The 14,888-nt window shown below is 42.7% G+C and overlaps 1 protein-coding gene across 2 annotated transcripts in view; it reads right to left on the bottom strand.

Moving 5' to 3' along the window:
* The window catches only part of PCDH19 (protocadherin 19), a 142,654-nt gene that overhangs the window by 39,648 nt on the left and 88,118 nt on the right, over positions 1–14,888 (bottom strand). Inside the window, exon 4 of one of the 2 annotated variants that reach the window (XM_087728313.1) lies at positions 12,010–12,182. In XM_087728313.1, coding sequence (XP_087584439.1) covers positions 12,010–12,182 — 173 coding nt within the window. The remainder of the gene's footprint in view (positions 1–12,009; positions 12,183–14,888) is intronic. The other variant, XM_087728314.1, reaches the window with a different exon arrangement.

Below are 14,888 nucleotides of genomic sequence, written 5' to 3'. Positions count from 1 at the left end.
GTCCTCATTTTACCCACCTTGGAAGGATGGAAGGCTGAGTCAACCTTGAGCCGGTGAGATTTGAACAGCCGAACTGCAGAACTGCAGTCAGCTGAAGTAGCCTGCAGTGCTGCATTTAACCACTGCGCCACCTCAGCTTTTCACCAGAGATACAGATGCCTTGAGGCAGATGCAGATGCCTTGAGTGCATTTAACCACTGCGCCACCTCGGCTTTTCACCAGAGATACAGATGCCTTGAGGCTGAGATGAGTGAGGAAGAAGAACAGCTGGGGCTGTTCCAGATGCACGTATGTACAGAACAGTTAGGAGAGGTGAACAATGAAGGAAAAGGAGTCAACTCGGGAAGCAAAGCACATGTGGATACTGAATGGCCCCTTCCCGGCTCGGGAATAAATAGAAGGAAAGGGGAGTGGTTGTCATAGGAGACAACAGTTCGTATTTCTGAAGATTTTGCTCATTGTTCCTCTTGCCACAAAGATTGATTGCCAGAACTTAATTTGCAGCCTTTTGGCTGCGAACTCACGGCCTGGCAAGGAACTGATAAGGTCTGTTACTTGAGTTAACTCTTTGAAAGACTATTGCCTGGACTTTTCAATGGGTGAATGCAATTAATTCACAAGAGGTAAATAAAGAGGGCTTTTTCGTGACAAGAAGTCTGTTTCTTGTTTCTGCTAAGGCTGGGTCAGAACAGTGGGTTTAGAGCTCTAGAAGGTGAGGGAATAGCTGTCTTGCTATTTCTTTCTTGCTCGGGCTGTGATTGGCACCTTTGGAAGGTCACTAAGTTTTCATACTTGCTTTTCTAATCATTTTTGAAAATTGCTCATTAAATGCTTTTCAGCAATTAGGATCCTTTCAAATGACAAATCTGAAAACATTTCCTTCAATCCTTAGTGAAATAAATTTAAAATACAGTTTTAAGTCCTTTATTGGAAAGGACTAAGGATCAAGATTATTAAGAGTAATGGGTAGGAATATGAAGTTGGTTTCTTTGATCAAAATTAAAATAGATCCTGTTATCTCTGGTAGCAGTTATTAGATTTTTGCTGACCAAGACTCAATGATAAGGTTTTAAGATTTCTTTAGAAATATGAGATTAACAGAGTTGGAAGGGACCTTGTAGGTCAACTAGTCCAACCCACCCACCCTCCTGTCCAAGCAGGAGACCCTACACCATTTCTGAATGATGAAAAATAGGAAGAGGACATATTTGTTGTATTTTAAGAGAAGGTGATAAGTTATTAAAATTGTTTATACTTGTTGAGATGGATTAATTGTGTGTGTGTGTGTGTGTGTCTGTGTGTGTTTTATATTTGGTTGCCACGATGTAAAAAAAGATGTAGAGAGAAGAGCAACAAAGATGATTAGGGGACTGGAGGCTAAAACATATGAAGAACTGGGTATGTCTGTTAATGAAAAGAAGGACTAGGGGAGACATGATAGCAGTGTTCCAATATCTCAGGGGCTGCCATAAAGAAGAGGGAATCAATCTATTCTCCAAAACACCTGAGGAGAGGACAAGAAGCAATCAACTAACAAACTAATCAAGGAGAGAAGCAACTTAGAACTAAGGAGAAATTTCCTGACAGTGAGAACAATTGACCAGTGGAACAGAAGTTGCCTCCAGAAGTTGTGAATGCCCCAACACTGGAAGTCTTTAAGAAGATGTTGGATAGCCATTTGTTTGAAACGGTATAGAGTTTCCTGCCTAGGCAGGGGGTTGGACTAGAAGACCTCTAAGGTCCCTTCCAACTCTGCTCTTGTATTGTACTGTATATGTTTAGCCTTCTATTCTTTTTCATCTGTATCACTGCAGCTGTCATTTTTAATAAAATTACTGCTAAAGTTCCATCCCCCACCATCATTCAACAACCCTCCCCCCTTGTATGGAATGCTGGAAGGTCTCAGAAAGTCACCTTACTAAATCTGCATCTAGGAAAGTTAACAGGAAAGATTAGAATAACAGGGGACCACCAGCCCAAAATCTGTGAAAAGGTCCTGCAGAGCTGTGGTAGATTTACATATCTCATTCACACCTCCACATAATTTACATAACATTTGCACTGAATGCATTAAGGTATTTGGCACTTCCTCTATACACTATACTAGGTGAAAGACTAACAGTAGCAACTTCTTCTCTTAAAAGGACCTCTACATCAGCAATCTCACTTTGCAGATATCTCTGCCACATAATAAAATATTTGTTCACACACAAAAAATGGCAGCAAAGGGTGAATCTACTCTGGGGGAGGTGGGGGAAAGATCTAGAAAAAGGAGAAAGAAGAGGCCCCACCTGGAAGCATATTGATTTCCACTCTCATCTCCATCGCAGGCATCCTAAATTCTAGCCACTCACCATCACCATACGGGGTGGAGTGGAGTGGAGTGACATGGCATGGCATGGACAGAATTAGGAATAGAATAATAGAATTAGGAGTAGAATAATAATGGAATGGAATGGCATAGAACAGAATTAGGAATAAAACAGAATTAGAAATAGAATAATAGAATTAGGAGTAGAATAATAATGGAATGGAATGGCACAGAACAGAATTAGGAATAGAACAGAATTAGAAATAGAATAGAATTAGGAGTAGAATAATAATGGAATGGAATGACATAGAACAGAATTAGGAATACAATATTAGAATTAGGAGTAGAATGGTAATGGAATGGCATGGCATATCATAGCATAGAACAGATTAGGAATAGAACAGGATTAGGAATAGGACAGAATTAGGAATAGAATAATAGAATTAGGAGTAGAATAATAACGGTATGGAATGACATAGAACAGAATTAGGAATAAAACAGAAATAGAAATAGAATAATAGAATTAGGAGTAGAATAATAATGGAATGGAATGGCACAGAACAGAATTAGGAATAGAACAGAATTAGAAATAGAATAGAATTAGGAGTAGAATAATAATGGAATGGAATGACATAGAACAGAATTAGGAATACAATATTAGAATTAGGAGTAGAATGGTAATGGAATGGCATGGCATATCATAGCATAGAACAGATTAGGAATAGAACAGGATTAGGAATAGGACAGAATTAGGAATAGAATAATAGAATTAGGAGTAGAATAATAACGGTATGGAATGACATAGAACAGAATTAGGAATAAAACAGAAATAGAAATAGAATAATAGAATTAGGAGTAGAATAATAATGGAATGGAATGGCACAGAACAGAATTAGGAATAGAACAGAATTAGAAATAGAATAGAATTAGGAGTAGAATAATAATGGAATGGAATGACATAGAACAGAATTAGGAATACAATATTAGAATTAGGAGTAGAATGGTAATGGAATGGCATGGCATATCATAGCATAGAACAGATTAGGAATAGAACATGATTAGGAATAGAACAGAATTAGGAATAGAACAGAATTAGAAATAGAATAATAGAATTGGGAGTATAATAATAATGGAATGGAATGGCATAGAACAGAATTAGGAATAGAACAGAATTAGAAATAAAATAGAATTGGGAGTAGAATAATAATGGAATGACATAGAACAGAATTAGGAATAGAACAGAATTAGGAATAGAACAGAATTAGGAATAGAATAATAGAATTAGGAGTAGAATAGTAATGGAATGGCATAGCATAGCATAGAACAAAATTAGGAATAGAACAGAATTAGGAATAGAACAGAATTAGGAATAGAATAATAGAATTAGGAGTAGAATAATAATGGAACAGAATGGAACGAAATGGAACAAAATAATTGGCCAAGTATGATTAGACACACAAGGAATTTGCCTCTGCAGCAGAATCTCATGTGTGCATGTATGTAATGATGAACTTCATATTATTAATGAACACTGCTAATCAACTACAACTGCTTAAAAACAATCACTTCCTCCACATTATCCAGCAAACCCCTCCTCAATCTTTCCTTCCAATAAACTTTTTATCTTCCGAAATCTTTTTGGAAGATAAAATACCTTCCAAAATCTTTTTTCCTCCTTCTTCACCGCTGGAGCCACTAAGCTATTTCAGCAAGGGTTGAGGGTCTGGAAAAGGATTTAAACTTTCAGAGTGCTATAAATGTTTAATCTATAAATGTTTAATCTCTTCATCTCTGCCCATAAGATGACTGTCCAGAAAATACATTATTGCAGAGAATGCCACCAGTGTCCCATTAAGCAGGGATGATGGACAGGAACTCCAAAATCACCTCTGTGAACTCCCATTTAGGAGGTTCTGTGGGGTTAAGTGGAATCACTTTTTTGAATATGCCCAGAACTGAAAGTCTGAAGATTTTCTCCCCCTTCAAAATAAAAGTATTTTAACGCCTCAATAGTGAAGGAAAGTCACCCTTTATTTCCAAGGCTCTGGTCTATTGTCCTTGTTAGGTAACGGTAAAGATTCCCCTCTCACATATGTGCTAGTCGTTCCCGACTCTAGGGGGCAGTGCTCATCTCTGTTTCAAATCCAAAGAGCCAGCCTTGCCTGAAGACATCTCCGTGGTCATGTGGCCGGCATGACGAAACGCCGAAGGTGCATGGAACGCTGTTACCTTCCCACCAAAGGTGGTCCCTATGTTTCTACTTGCATATTTACGTGTTTTTAGGTTGGCAGAAGCTGGGACAAGTAACGGGAGCTCACTCTGTTCTGTGGCGCTAGGGATTCAAACTGCCGAACTGCTGACCTTTCTGATTGACAAGTTCAGCGTCTTAGACACTGAGCCACCGCGTTCCTTTGTGTGAAGTAGAGATACAAATAAAATACAAATACAATACAAATAAAAGAAATAGAGGTTAAGTAGAGATACAAATAACTAGGAACGTTGCTTGTACTTTCCAAACATAGCTACTCAGATCTTCCTGATCATTTATTCCTTTCAACAACATCTCCTATTCTGACAAACGGCACCTTCTCTTCTTGTTAGTCAAGGTCTATTATATTTACCAAGAAATGGATAGAAAATGAACCAAACGGCTAATAGCACCTCAAAATAGCCATTCAAAATAGAAAAGCCAGCTATAAACAGGCAACATACAAATAAAAATTATCGCAAATGAGCCAATGCGTTTGTCTCCCCTCTCCAAAAAACCAAAACGAAAACCACCAAGAAGCGGGCTTTTTGTACCCAAGTGAAGGTGCCAATTCAGAAATGATGATTGCAATTTAGAAAGCAATTCAAGATATCCCTCCATGCAGGAACCAAGTGATATGTGTTCAATCTGCTCAATCTGCTGACAGCATGCTAAGGTTGAGTCACACATTCGAGACAATTCTCTGCACATTTTTAATCACTCCTCTTAGGAACCTAAAATCAAAATAAAAACAATCTTCTCTTTTACAAAGAAAGTCCAGAAATGCATCTTCATCTCACGTGAGATTCTGAACGCTTGCTTGGAGGTTCTAGCAGAGCTGCGGTGGCGCAGTGGTTAGAGTGCAGTACTGCAGGCTACTTCTGCTGTCTGCCGGCTGCCTGCAGTTTGGCAGATCGAATCTCACCAGGCTCAAGGTTGACTCAGCCTTCCATCCTTCCGAGGTGGGTAAAATGAGGACCCAGATTGTTGGGGACAAGAGGCTGACTCTGTAAACTGCTTAGAGAGGGCTGTAAAAGCACTGTGAAACGGTATATAAGTCTAAGTGCTATTGCTATTTTCCCAGTGCCTAGATTCTACCTCTGTTTTCTAACCATTTGTAAAACAAGTTCCATGTCTGAAAATAATCCGTGTCTTCTTTTTCTTTTATCTTCAGTGTCAAGTCTCTAACTGGGACATCTTCATATGACAGCAAAAGATTATTCAATCCCTTTCTTTAAATGAACCTGGAACTGCCTTATTCTCCCATTTGGTGGTCTCCCAAAGTGAAAATGCCCCATTCCAAGTGGTTTCAAGGGCAAAACCACCAACTCATGGTTGGAAACCATCCCAGAATTCAACAGAGGCACCGAGATAAACACCCTTGACCTAAAAATCAGTCCTTTGAACTTTGTAGTGAATCTTGAGTCTCTGATAGAACCTGTGTAGGCTCTAAGAAGTCAAGTGGCACTGATTTTATTGAATGAGTGCTCTTTATGCAACTCTTTGCAGAAAAATGAGAGAGAGTTAATGGTCTCCTCACAGGTATTTAGAGAGAGAAAGAGAGAGAAGAAAAGTCCTCTCGCACACTTGTTAAGGCTGTTCTTCACAAGGATGAATGATTAATACATACAAAGACCTGGAGGCTTGTTAAAAAAATCTTGCTTGGAGGGCACTTGAAGGGAAAATGTAGAAGCCGATCGTAGACATCCCTCTGACACAAACATTGTTGTTTCTCTCCTTTTGATAGAGGAGCACAAGGGCTTTGTGAAGGCTGAAAATATTATTATGAAAGTGAAAAGAATTTGCAATCTGGGGTTGGAGGGGAATCCTCTTCCCTTTCGGCAAATTTGCTTTTCAGACTTTTAGGAAACACCTCGCATGTTGAAGTTATGGGTGGTTTTTTTCTCTCTCTAGCTTCCTCTATACATTCACATTTGCTAAATTCCTGGATGGATGGATGGATGGATGGATGGATGGATGGATGGATGGATGGATGGATGGATAGGGTAGGGTAGGGTAGGGTAGGGTCGGGGAGGTAGGTAGGTAGGTAGGTAGGTAGATGATAGATAGATAGATAGATAGATAGATAGATAGGTAGGTAGGTAGGTAGGTAGGTAGGTAGGTAGGTAGGTAGGTAGGTAGGTAGGTAGGTAGGTAGGTAGGCAGGCAGGCAGGTAGGTAGGTAGGTAGGTAGATGGGTAGATAGGTAGATAGGTAGATAGGTAGATAGATGGGTAGGGTAGGGTAGGGAAGGGTAGGGTAGGTAGATGATAGATAGATAGATAGATAGATAGATAGATAGATAGATAGATAGATAGATAGGTAGGTAGGTAGGTAGGTAGGTAGGTAGGTAGGTAGGTAGGTAGGTAGGTAGATGGGTAGATAGGTAGATTGATGGGTAGGGTAGGGAAGGGTAGGGTAGGTAGATGATAGATAGATAGATAGATAGATAGATAGATAGATAGATAGATAGGTAGGTAGGTAGGTAGGTAGGTAGATGGGTAGATAGGTAGATAGGTAGATAGGTAGATAGATGGGTAGGGTAGGGTAGGGAAGGGTAGGGTAGGTAGATGATAGATAGATAGATAGATAGATAGATAGATAGATAGATAGATAGATAGATAGATAGGTAGGTAGGTAGGTAGGTAGGTAGGTAGGTAGGTAGGTAGGTAGGTAGATGGGTAGATAGGTAGATTGATGGGTAGGGTAGGGAAGGGTAGGGTAGGTAGATGATAGATAGATAGATAGATAGATAGATAGATAGATAGATAGATAGATAGATAGATAGATAGATAGGTAGGTAGGTAGGTAGGTAGGTAGGTAGGTAGGTAGGTAGGTAGGTAGGTAGGTAGATGGGTAGATAGGTAGATAGGTAGATAGATGGGTAGGGTAGGGAAGGGTAGGGTAGGGTAGGTAGATGATAGATAGATAGATAGATAGATAGATAGATAGATAGATAGATAGATAGGTAGGTAGGTAGGTAGGTAGGTAGGTAGGTAGGTAGGTAGGTAGGTAGGTAGGTAGGCAGGCAGGCAGGCAGGCAGGCAGGCAGGCAGGCAGGCAGGCAGGCAGGCAGGCAGGCAGGCAGGCAGGCAGGCAGATAGGCAGGCAGGCAGATAGGCAGGCAGGCAGATAGGCAGATAGGCAGATAGATGGGTAGGGTAGGGTAGGGAAGGGTAGGGTAGGTAGATGATAGGTAGATAGATAGATAGATAGATAGATAGATAGATAGATAGATAGATAGATAGATAGATAGATAGATAGATAGATAGATAGATAGATAGATAGATAGATAGACGGACAGATGGGCAGATGGGTAGACAGATGATAGATGGATGGAGAGAGAAAGAGAGAGAGATTCCAGATTTGCTTACAAGCTGACACTGGTATCATTTGTTTTCCTTTAGGAAAAGAAAATCTAAAAAGCCATCCCTGTCCAAGAAAACAACCCTAAAAACTGCAGCATTTCCTCATTTCCCTTTCAGAACTGTGCTTGTATCCACCTTGAACATCTCGGCCAACATATTGACTCTAACATTATACAGTCTTAGACAGCATGCAGAAACAAAGCTCTTTAAACAGACATTTGGCAAAAAAAAAAAGATGTTAACAGCCCCAAGATGTTTTATTTGTCAGACCCTTACTGCTGTTCTTACTAACACTTCCAATTACAGTTTATTTTGTTTTGATTGCTTTAAATATTGCTAATTTTGTCCATTGCTTCCTCCGGGAAATGGGCAGTAAACTTTTACAGTCAACAAATAAACGTTTACGTAGGAGAATGTGCCATAAAAGAAAGCAAGGAACAGTTGAAATATTTCATCCAGCTTCGCTTTTTCTCCCATTCCCCGATCAGTTTTCTCTGAACAGAAACCTTTTCTTTCTTTCGCCTGCTGCGGTTTCCTTCCTTTTGAGAGTCTGACAATTTTCCCTGCACACACCAATGTCTCTCTTCCTTCTCATTAGCCCCATTTTGACTCTAGCTGTGGTAACTCAATTAGTAGATTGTCTCAGCCAATTCACAACTCTACCTGTGTAATAGACCAGCCTGGAAAGCTTAAGGCAGGAGTTTAAACCTCCTAAATAGAGAGATAAACCTCATAAATAAAGAGATCACTTCCCCCATTTTTTTCCAACCATCAGATAGAATCTAGCTGAAGGGAAGGTGCAGCCAGCAACACACAAACAAATACTACAAGTTGTGTTTACTGGCCCCCAGGTGTTACTGGCCCTATGCATGTGTGACACACGTATTCCAATGTATATGTGCCGTATTTTTCAGAGTATATGTTGATGTTGATGTTGATTTTATTTATATGCCGCCCTTTTCCACGAAGGGGACTCAGGGCGGCTCACAACTCAACCAGGGAAGGGGGATACAAACAAGAATTTAAAACGGCATAAAAAACAATGCATGATTAAAACACAACAGTCATACCAATTCGAGACGGGGGCAACAGTTCTTTAGCCCCAGGCCTGTCGGAACAGCCAGGTTTTAAGGGCTTTGCGGAAGGCCTGGAGGGTGGTGAGGGTTCGAATCTCCACGGGGAGTTCGTTCCAGAGGGTCGGAGCAGCCACAGAGAAGGCTCTCCTCCGAGTAGTCGCCAGTCGACACTGGCCGGCGGATGGAATTCGGAGGAGGCCTAATCTGTGCGATCTAATCGGTCTAGTGGAAGTAATTGGTATAAGATGCTCCAGAGGATAAGACACACCTTAGTTTTTGGAGAGGAAAATGGGGGGGGGGGGATTCTGCCTACCAGGTATTTATCTGGCTAGCATCCTTAGCCTAGTCAGCTTCAGCACATATGTTTGCTAGTTGTGAGCAAGCCCCCACACCCAAAAAAACTGTGCCTCGTAGAGGCTGAAAAGCAGCTTCTAAAGCACACAGCTGAACCTCGGAGGGAGGTCCAGTTAGTAAAGCAGGTGAAGCGCAGAAGCGATGAGACAAGGCAGCAGCTGTTCCGGGTTGCCATTTCGGGCTCCATGCCTTGCGTTTTCAGCCTCCAAACACTCCGTTTGAGACCCATTCAAGGCTGCGATGATTGCCAGAGTATATCGCCGCTGATCGCCGCCGGAAAATGTGATGTGCAGAGGCCAAAAACAGGACGTGCAGAGGCCTAAAAGGCGATGCGCAGGGGCCAAAAACGCAATGCGCGGAGACAGTGATCGGCGGCAATGTGCTCTGGCATCTCAGCAGCCTTGAACGGGTCTCAAACGGAGCCTTTGGAGGCTGAAAATGCGAGGCGCAGGGACCAAAAACACACACCATTGTCTGTGGCAATCTCTGCACCCAGGAAGAGGACATATGGAGGTTGAAGGGTGTGGGCCGGCAGATGGGCAGGGCTACATTTGGAATATAAAACACACCCAAATTTTCAGCCTCTTTTGAGGGGGGGAGTGCATCTTCAATACAGTATGCCTAAAAAACCTGAGTATGTTTATCTCTACATACACTTTGCCAAATTTGCAGAACTGTGTGCTCTGGCATCTAAAGTTGTAACAGCCACGGGGGGGGAAAAAACTGAAGTTTTCAAATGACCTTGAACGGCAAAGGGGGAATAGCAGTACAACAGGTGAAAATTGGCCCTCTTAAGACTTCAATTCCAAGAAAAGAAAAGAAATAAATTGCAGCCGGTGAGAGCAACATTGTGGATCAAGCATCGCACCCAGGGCTTTCAAGAGATCGTGTCTGAGTCAGAAGCCACAAAGCCACCGTATTGTGGAAGCCCTCCTACTTTTAAATGAATGTTAGCAATAGGAACCTGGTGCTGCTCATCCAAAAGGATTGAGGGACTTAATTCTGAGCTAAGCTACCTGGGGGAAAAATTAGGCATTCTATGGCATGCATGCCCAAAGTGGCACAGGAAGCTCTGTCGCCTGGCACGCAAGGCCTTGTCCGTTTGTCTTCTGGGTTTCTGGCACGCATGTGCGCGCGACAATTAGCTGTCCTTTGTGCACACAGCAGTGCCGAAAACTGGTGTGTGCATCGGCGCTGGCCAGCTGATCATCGGGGTTGCATACGCGCTAGAACCCAGAAGTTTGGCTTTTCCGAGGGCGGCCCTGACAAGCGCGCGCATGCGTGTACAATGTTTCTGCGCGAAGGTTCGCCATCACTGTTCTAAGAGAATGGAGAAGATGGAGAAATATCGTCCAAGAACATAGGAATACACCTGCAATATTTCCTGCCCTGCCAAGAAACACGGGCAGGAGGCATCTAATCTTCTCCCTGTAGTAATCACATTTTACAAACTCGGAGTCACTACGCAAACCACTGTCACATTTGTTGTAAAGTACCAATTTCCTCCTTTTCTTTTTCTTTTCTTTTTACATTGTGAATAAAACACCCAATCAAAAGAAAGGCCATTTCAATACCTCCCATAAATTCCTCTGGGGTAAAAAGTTGACTTTAGAACCTTTCAGTTTTCTGAGGCATAAATGATAGTCCACAGTTTTATGTTTTCGCCACATTGATCTTGAAAGACAGGTCAGAAACAACATTAGACTGGAATTTGATGTTCAGCGCAAGGCAGGCGACTTTAAAGAGCCATTCCTTTCCTGAACCGGTTTAGCTTTACAGTTTTGGCCAACTCTTTGTCTCGGGTCTAGGATGGCTTCCAAATCTGCTTAGGCCACCATCTGCCCTCTCCTCACATTCTTGTTTACTACAGTGACCCGAAATGGATTGTTCTCACCTACCCTACCCTTCCTTCCCCATGGATGTTGCTGGTTTCGTTAACGTTCATTGCTGGTTCTTCCTTCCTGAGCAGTTGAGATGTTCCTCAACGTTCTAAGAAAGCAGCATCAGATGGAAGATGATGTAATAACTTGTTCTGACCTAGGCTTCCCAACCCTTGTATTAATGTACTGTGAATTCTGCTCATTCACATCCAGCAAAATCTTTTAAGGGAGGATTTATGGTCACAGGCCTTATCTGACTGGGAGAGCTGCCAGGCCGATATCTGCAAAACTTGGCAAGGAGTCTCAGAGACTCACGAGCCAATTAAGCGAACTAATCGTCTCCTGCAAACTCCACTCCCCTTTCGCTCCTCTTGTATTTCCTCTGGGAGGGGCCATTCATTGTCTACCTGTGGCCTTACTCCCAAGTCGACCCCTATTCTTTAGCTGTTCCCTTCATCTGGCAACTCTGCGCATGCGCACACTGGGAACAGGCTCCAGCTGTTTGTCTGCCTCACTGATGTCTGACACTGAAAGCAGCTGATAACTGGCATACGGCTCCGGCCCTCTCTCTGCCTCCGACACATAGCCCTCATCAGAGCCTTCCCCAGATTCCAGGGACTGGCCCATGTTCCTCCCCAACCTCCTCATTGTCCAAATCTGCTGCCAGCTCCGCTGGTGGACCTCAACATAATTCACCAACCAGACCATGTTACTTTGGACTAGCAGGTTCTACCCTACCATGCCCAGCATTTGCAAAATGGATGCAACCTACCTTGTTCGGGCACCTGAGACCCCATGGAGGTGACACTGGTATTCAAAACATCATTAACAGCTGTGTCACAGTAGAGGCCCCGCTGAGCATCATGTTCGCTATCCGTCTGGTCACTCTCTTCGTGCCCGCTGTCCTTCAAGCTGTTCCCCTCCAAATCTTTGAATGTCGAGCTGCTGGGTGGAAAAAGGTGAGTTATTTTTTGCTCTGCAGAGCCGAATCGGAGAAACGCAATCACACCTTTCCTCCCCAATTTCTACCTGGGGGGGATTCAAAGCCTGGGGCAGGTTTTGCAACACTTCGAGCTTCCCCTGGGAGAAACAGGCTGTCACAAGAGACCATTTCCAGTACAGCCAGACTCTGCTCACTGACCTTCCCCTGCAGTGTACAGGGTGGCAGCTGGAACTGGAGACAGACCCAGAAGGTTTTTAAGAAAAAATAATAAACCAGATCTACCTGAGGGTATACTTGCTTGTAGAACAGAGTGAAAACAATGAGATTGTTTAGAATAGAATAGAATAGAATAGAATAGAATAGAATAGAATAGAATAGAATAGAATAGAATAGAATAGAATAACAGAGTTGGAAGAGACCTTGGAGGTCTTCTAGTCCAACCCCCTGCTCAGGCAGGAAACCCTACACCACTTCAGAGAAATGGTTATCCAAGAACCCCTTAAAAACTTCCAATGTTGGAGCATTCACAACTTCTGGAGGCAAGTTGTTCCACTGATTAATTGTTCTAACTCTCAGGAAATTTGTCCTTAGTTCTAAGTTGCTTCTCTCCTTGATTAGTTTCCACCCATTGCTTCTTGTCCTGCCCTCAGGTGCTTTGGAGAATAGTTTGACTCCCTCTTCTTTGGGGCAGCCCCTGAGATATTGGAACACTGCTATCATGTCTCCCCTAGTCCTTCTTTTCATCAAGCTAGACATACCCAGTTCCTGCAATTGTTCTTCATATGTTTTAGCCTCCAGTCCCCTAATCATCTTTGTTGCTCTTCTCTGCACTCTTACTAGACTCTCAACATCTTTTTTACATCATGGCGACCAAAAGAAGACCAAGAAGAACCAAAGAAACATCGCAGATATATTGGAGGGAGGGAGCAACAGCCCCAGGAGACCTTTCCCAGAAAGTGGGAAGCAATTAGAAGAGACCATGCACAACAACAAGCCACCCTATTGACATTGTCCATGCAACACAAAGAGCAGCCCATGTTCCTGCAATTCACCCAAACAGAAGGCCCCCATGAGTCTCATTGATGTAGAATAAATACAGTTAGGTTTACTTATACATAGAATTCTGAAACTAGGTGTCAGGCACAAACAACCAGAATCACTCATTAATAGTCTCAAGCAGAAGTTGTTAGACATCTGTTCTGACCCCCCCTCCGCCGTCCAGGAACGAAAGCCGAAACCAACGTAAATGAGAAGGTTTCTTTTAATCAGTCAAGACTCTTGTTGGCTGCAAGCCACATAAACAAAGAGATAAGCACTCTGGCAGCAAGTCCTACAAAACTTGGCAGCAATGCAAACAAACTCTGGCAGCAATCCAGCCTGCCAAGTTTGTTTCTTGTTAGTCCTTAACGTTGACTTCTGCAGAAAGGCGTGGCACAGGCAGTCTCTTTTATAATCAGGAGAGGATCTTAATGAGCATCAGCTGAGCGTATTCACCTCTTGTAATTACGCCGTTGTTCTTAACGCCAAGTAGCCCTTCGACGGCGTGCATCCGGGAACAACTCACAGGTGTTTTCTGGATCACTCACTCTTGTCTCCTCCCCACTGATCCAAGGCTCAGACGCCACCTGGTGCCAACCCGTCTCTCCTCATCCTGCTCGGAGTCGGAACCCTGTCCAGGGTCCTCCACCTCCTCCAGGGCCGACTCATAAGACCCCTCGCTGTCGGAGTCTGGCGGCAGCTCCAACGGCTCCTGCCGGGCCACAACAGTCATCTAAGTTACAAGAATGTCACCAGATTGATTGCATTCCTTTGGGAACGGTTAGATAAAATTTCAGGGATTCTGGGGGATGTCCTGCCTCTACCGCTTTCTGCAGTGCAAGGACTCCGAGCTTGAGCCTCTCTTAACACCTCCCTCCAGTCTAGCTGGAGATTCCACTACATCAGGAGGTAGCAAATACCTTAGAAAACAAAGCAGCTGAATGGAAGGCCCACCACACAGATGCAATTATTAAGAATACACAGATTTTCCAAGATGCTGGAGACAAGAAAGGCATCATTTCTCAAGATAGCCATAATTTTCAAACTACTACAGTAGCCTGAGAATTTACTCATTGACACATTTGGCTTAAATTCAGCTCAAATTCAGCTGGTTCAATTTTTTGCTCAGAGGAATGCTATCATTCATTCATTCATTCATTTAATATGTTTATAGGGATACCCACCTACGTACCAAAGTACTATGAGCTGCAAACAAATAATAAAAGTAACGGGAATAATTTCTAGGTTCCCAACTGGACTCTGAATTCAAAAACATGGTTCTTTTTGCTTGCTCTTTGTACCCTGTTATTCCTTAATTTTTAAAAAAAGATAATCATTTGATAATAGCAATAGCATTAATTTCAGTGCTTAAGAGGACTTCTGTGCTAAACATTATGTCCAGTCCAATCTTTCAGCCCTAAGCAGCTCAGTATTAGTCCAAATGCTTGATCCTGGAAAAAGGTGTAGCTACTTTAAAGTGTTGCGGGCAGCTGCTATATACTGTTAAGTAGCCTTGAAGTACCTTTTTATGAAATTTAAAAAACTCATCCCATAAAAAACCATAGCAAGATATTTCTATGGTTAACCAGGAAAGCCATAGAGGGGTCTCCGTGAAGTCATCATTAGCCGAGGTGGCGCAGTGGTTAGAGTGCAACACTGCAGGCTACTTC

The sequence above is a fragment of the Thamnophis sirtalis genome, unplaced genomic scaffold, assembly GCF_051295495.1.
Source record: "Thamnophis sirtalis isolate CommonGarterSnake01/CBP01778 unplaced genomic scaffold, rThaSir2_p1.2 scaffold_13, whole genome shotgun sequence".
NCBI classification, from domain to species: domain Eukaryota; kingdom Metazoa; phylum Chordata; class Lepidosauria; order Squamata; family Natricidae; genus Thamnophis; species Thamnophis sirtalis.
The sequence above is the reverse complement of the archived record's forward strand: the minus strand, read 5'-3'. Positions and strand labels throughout refer to the sequence as shown.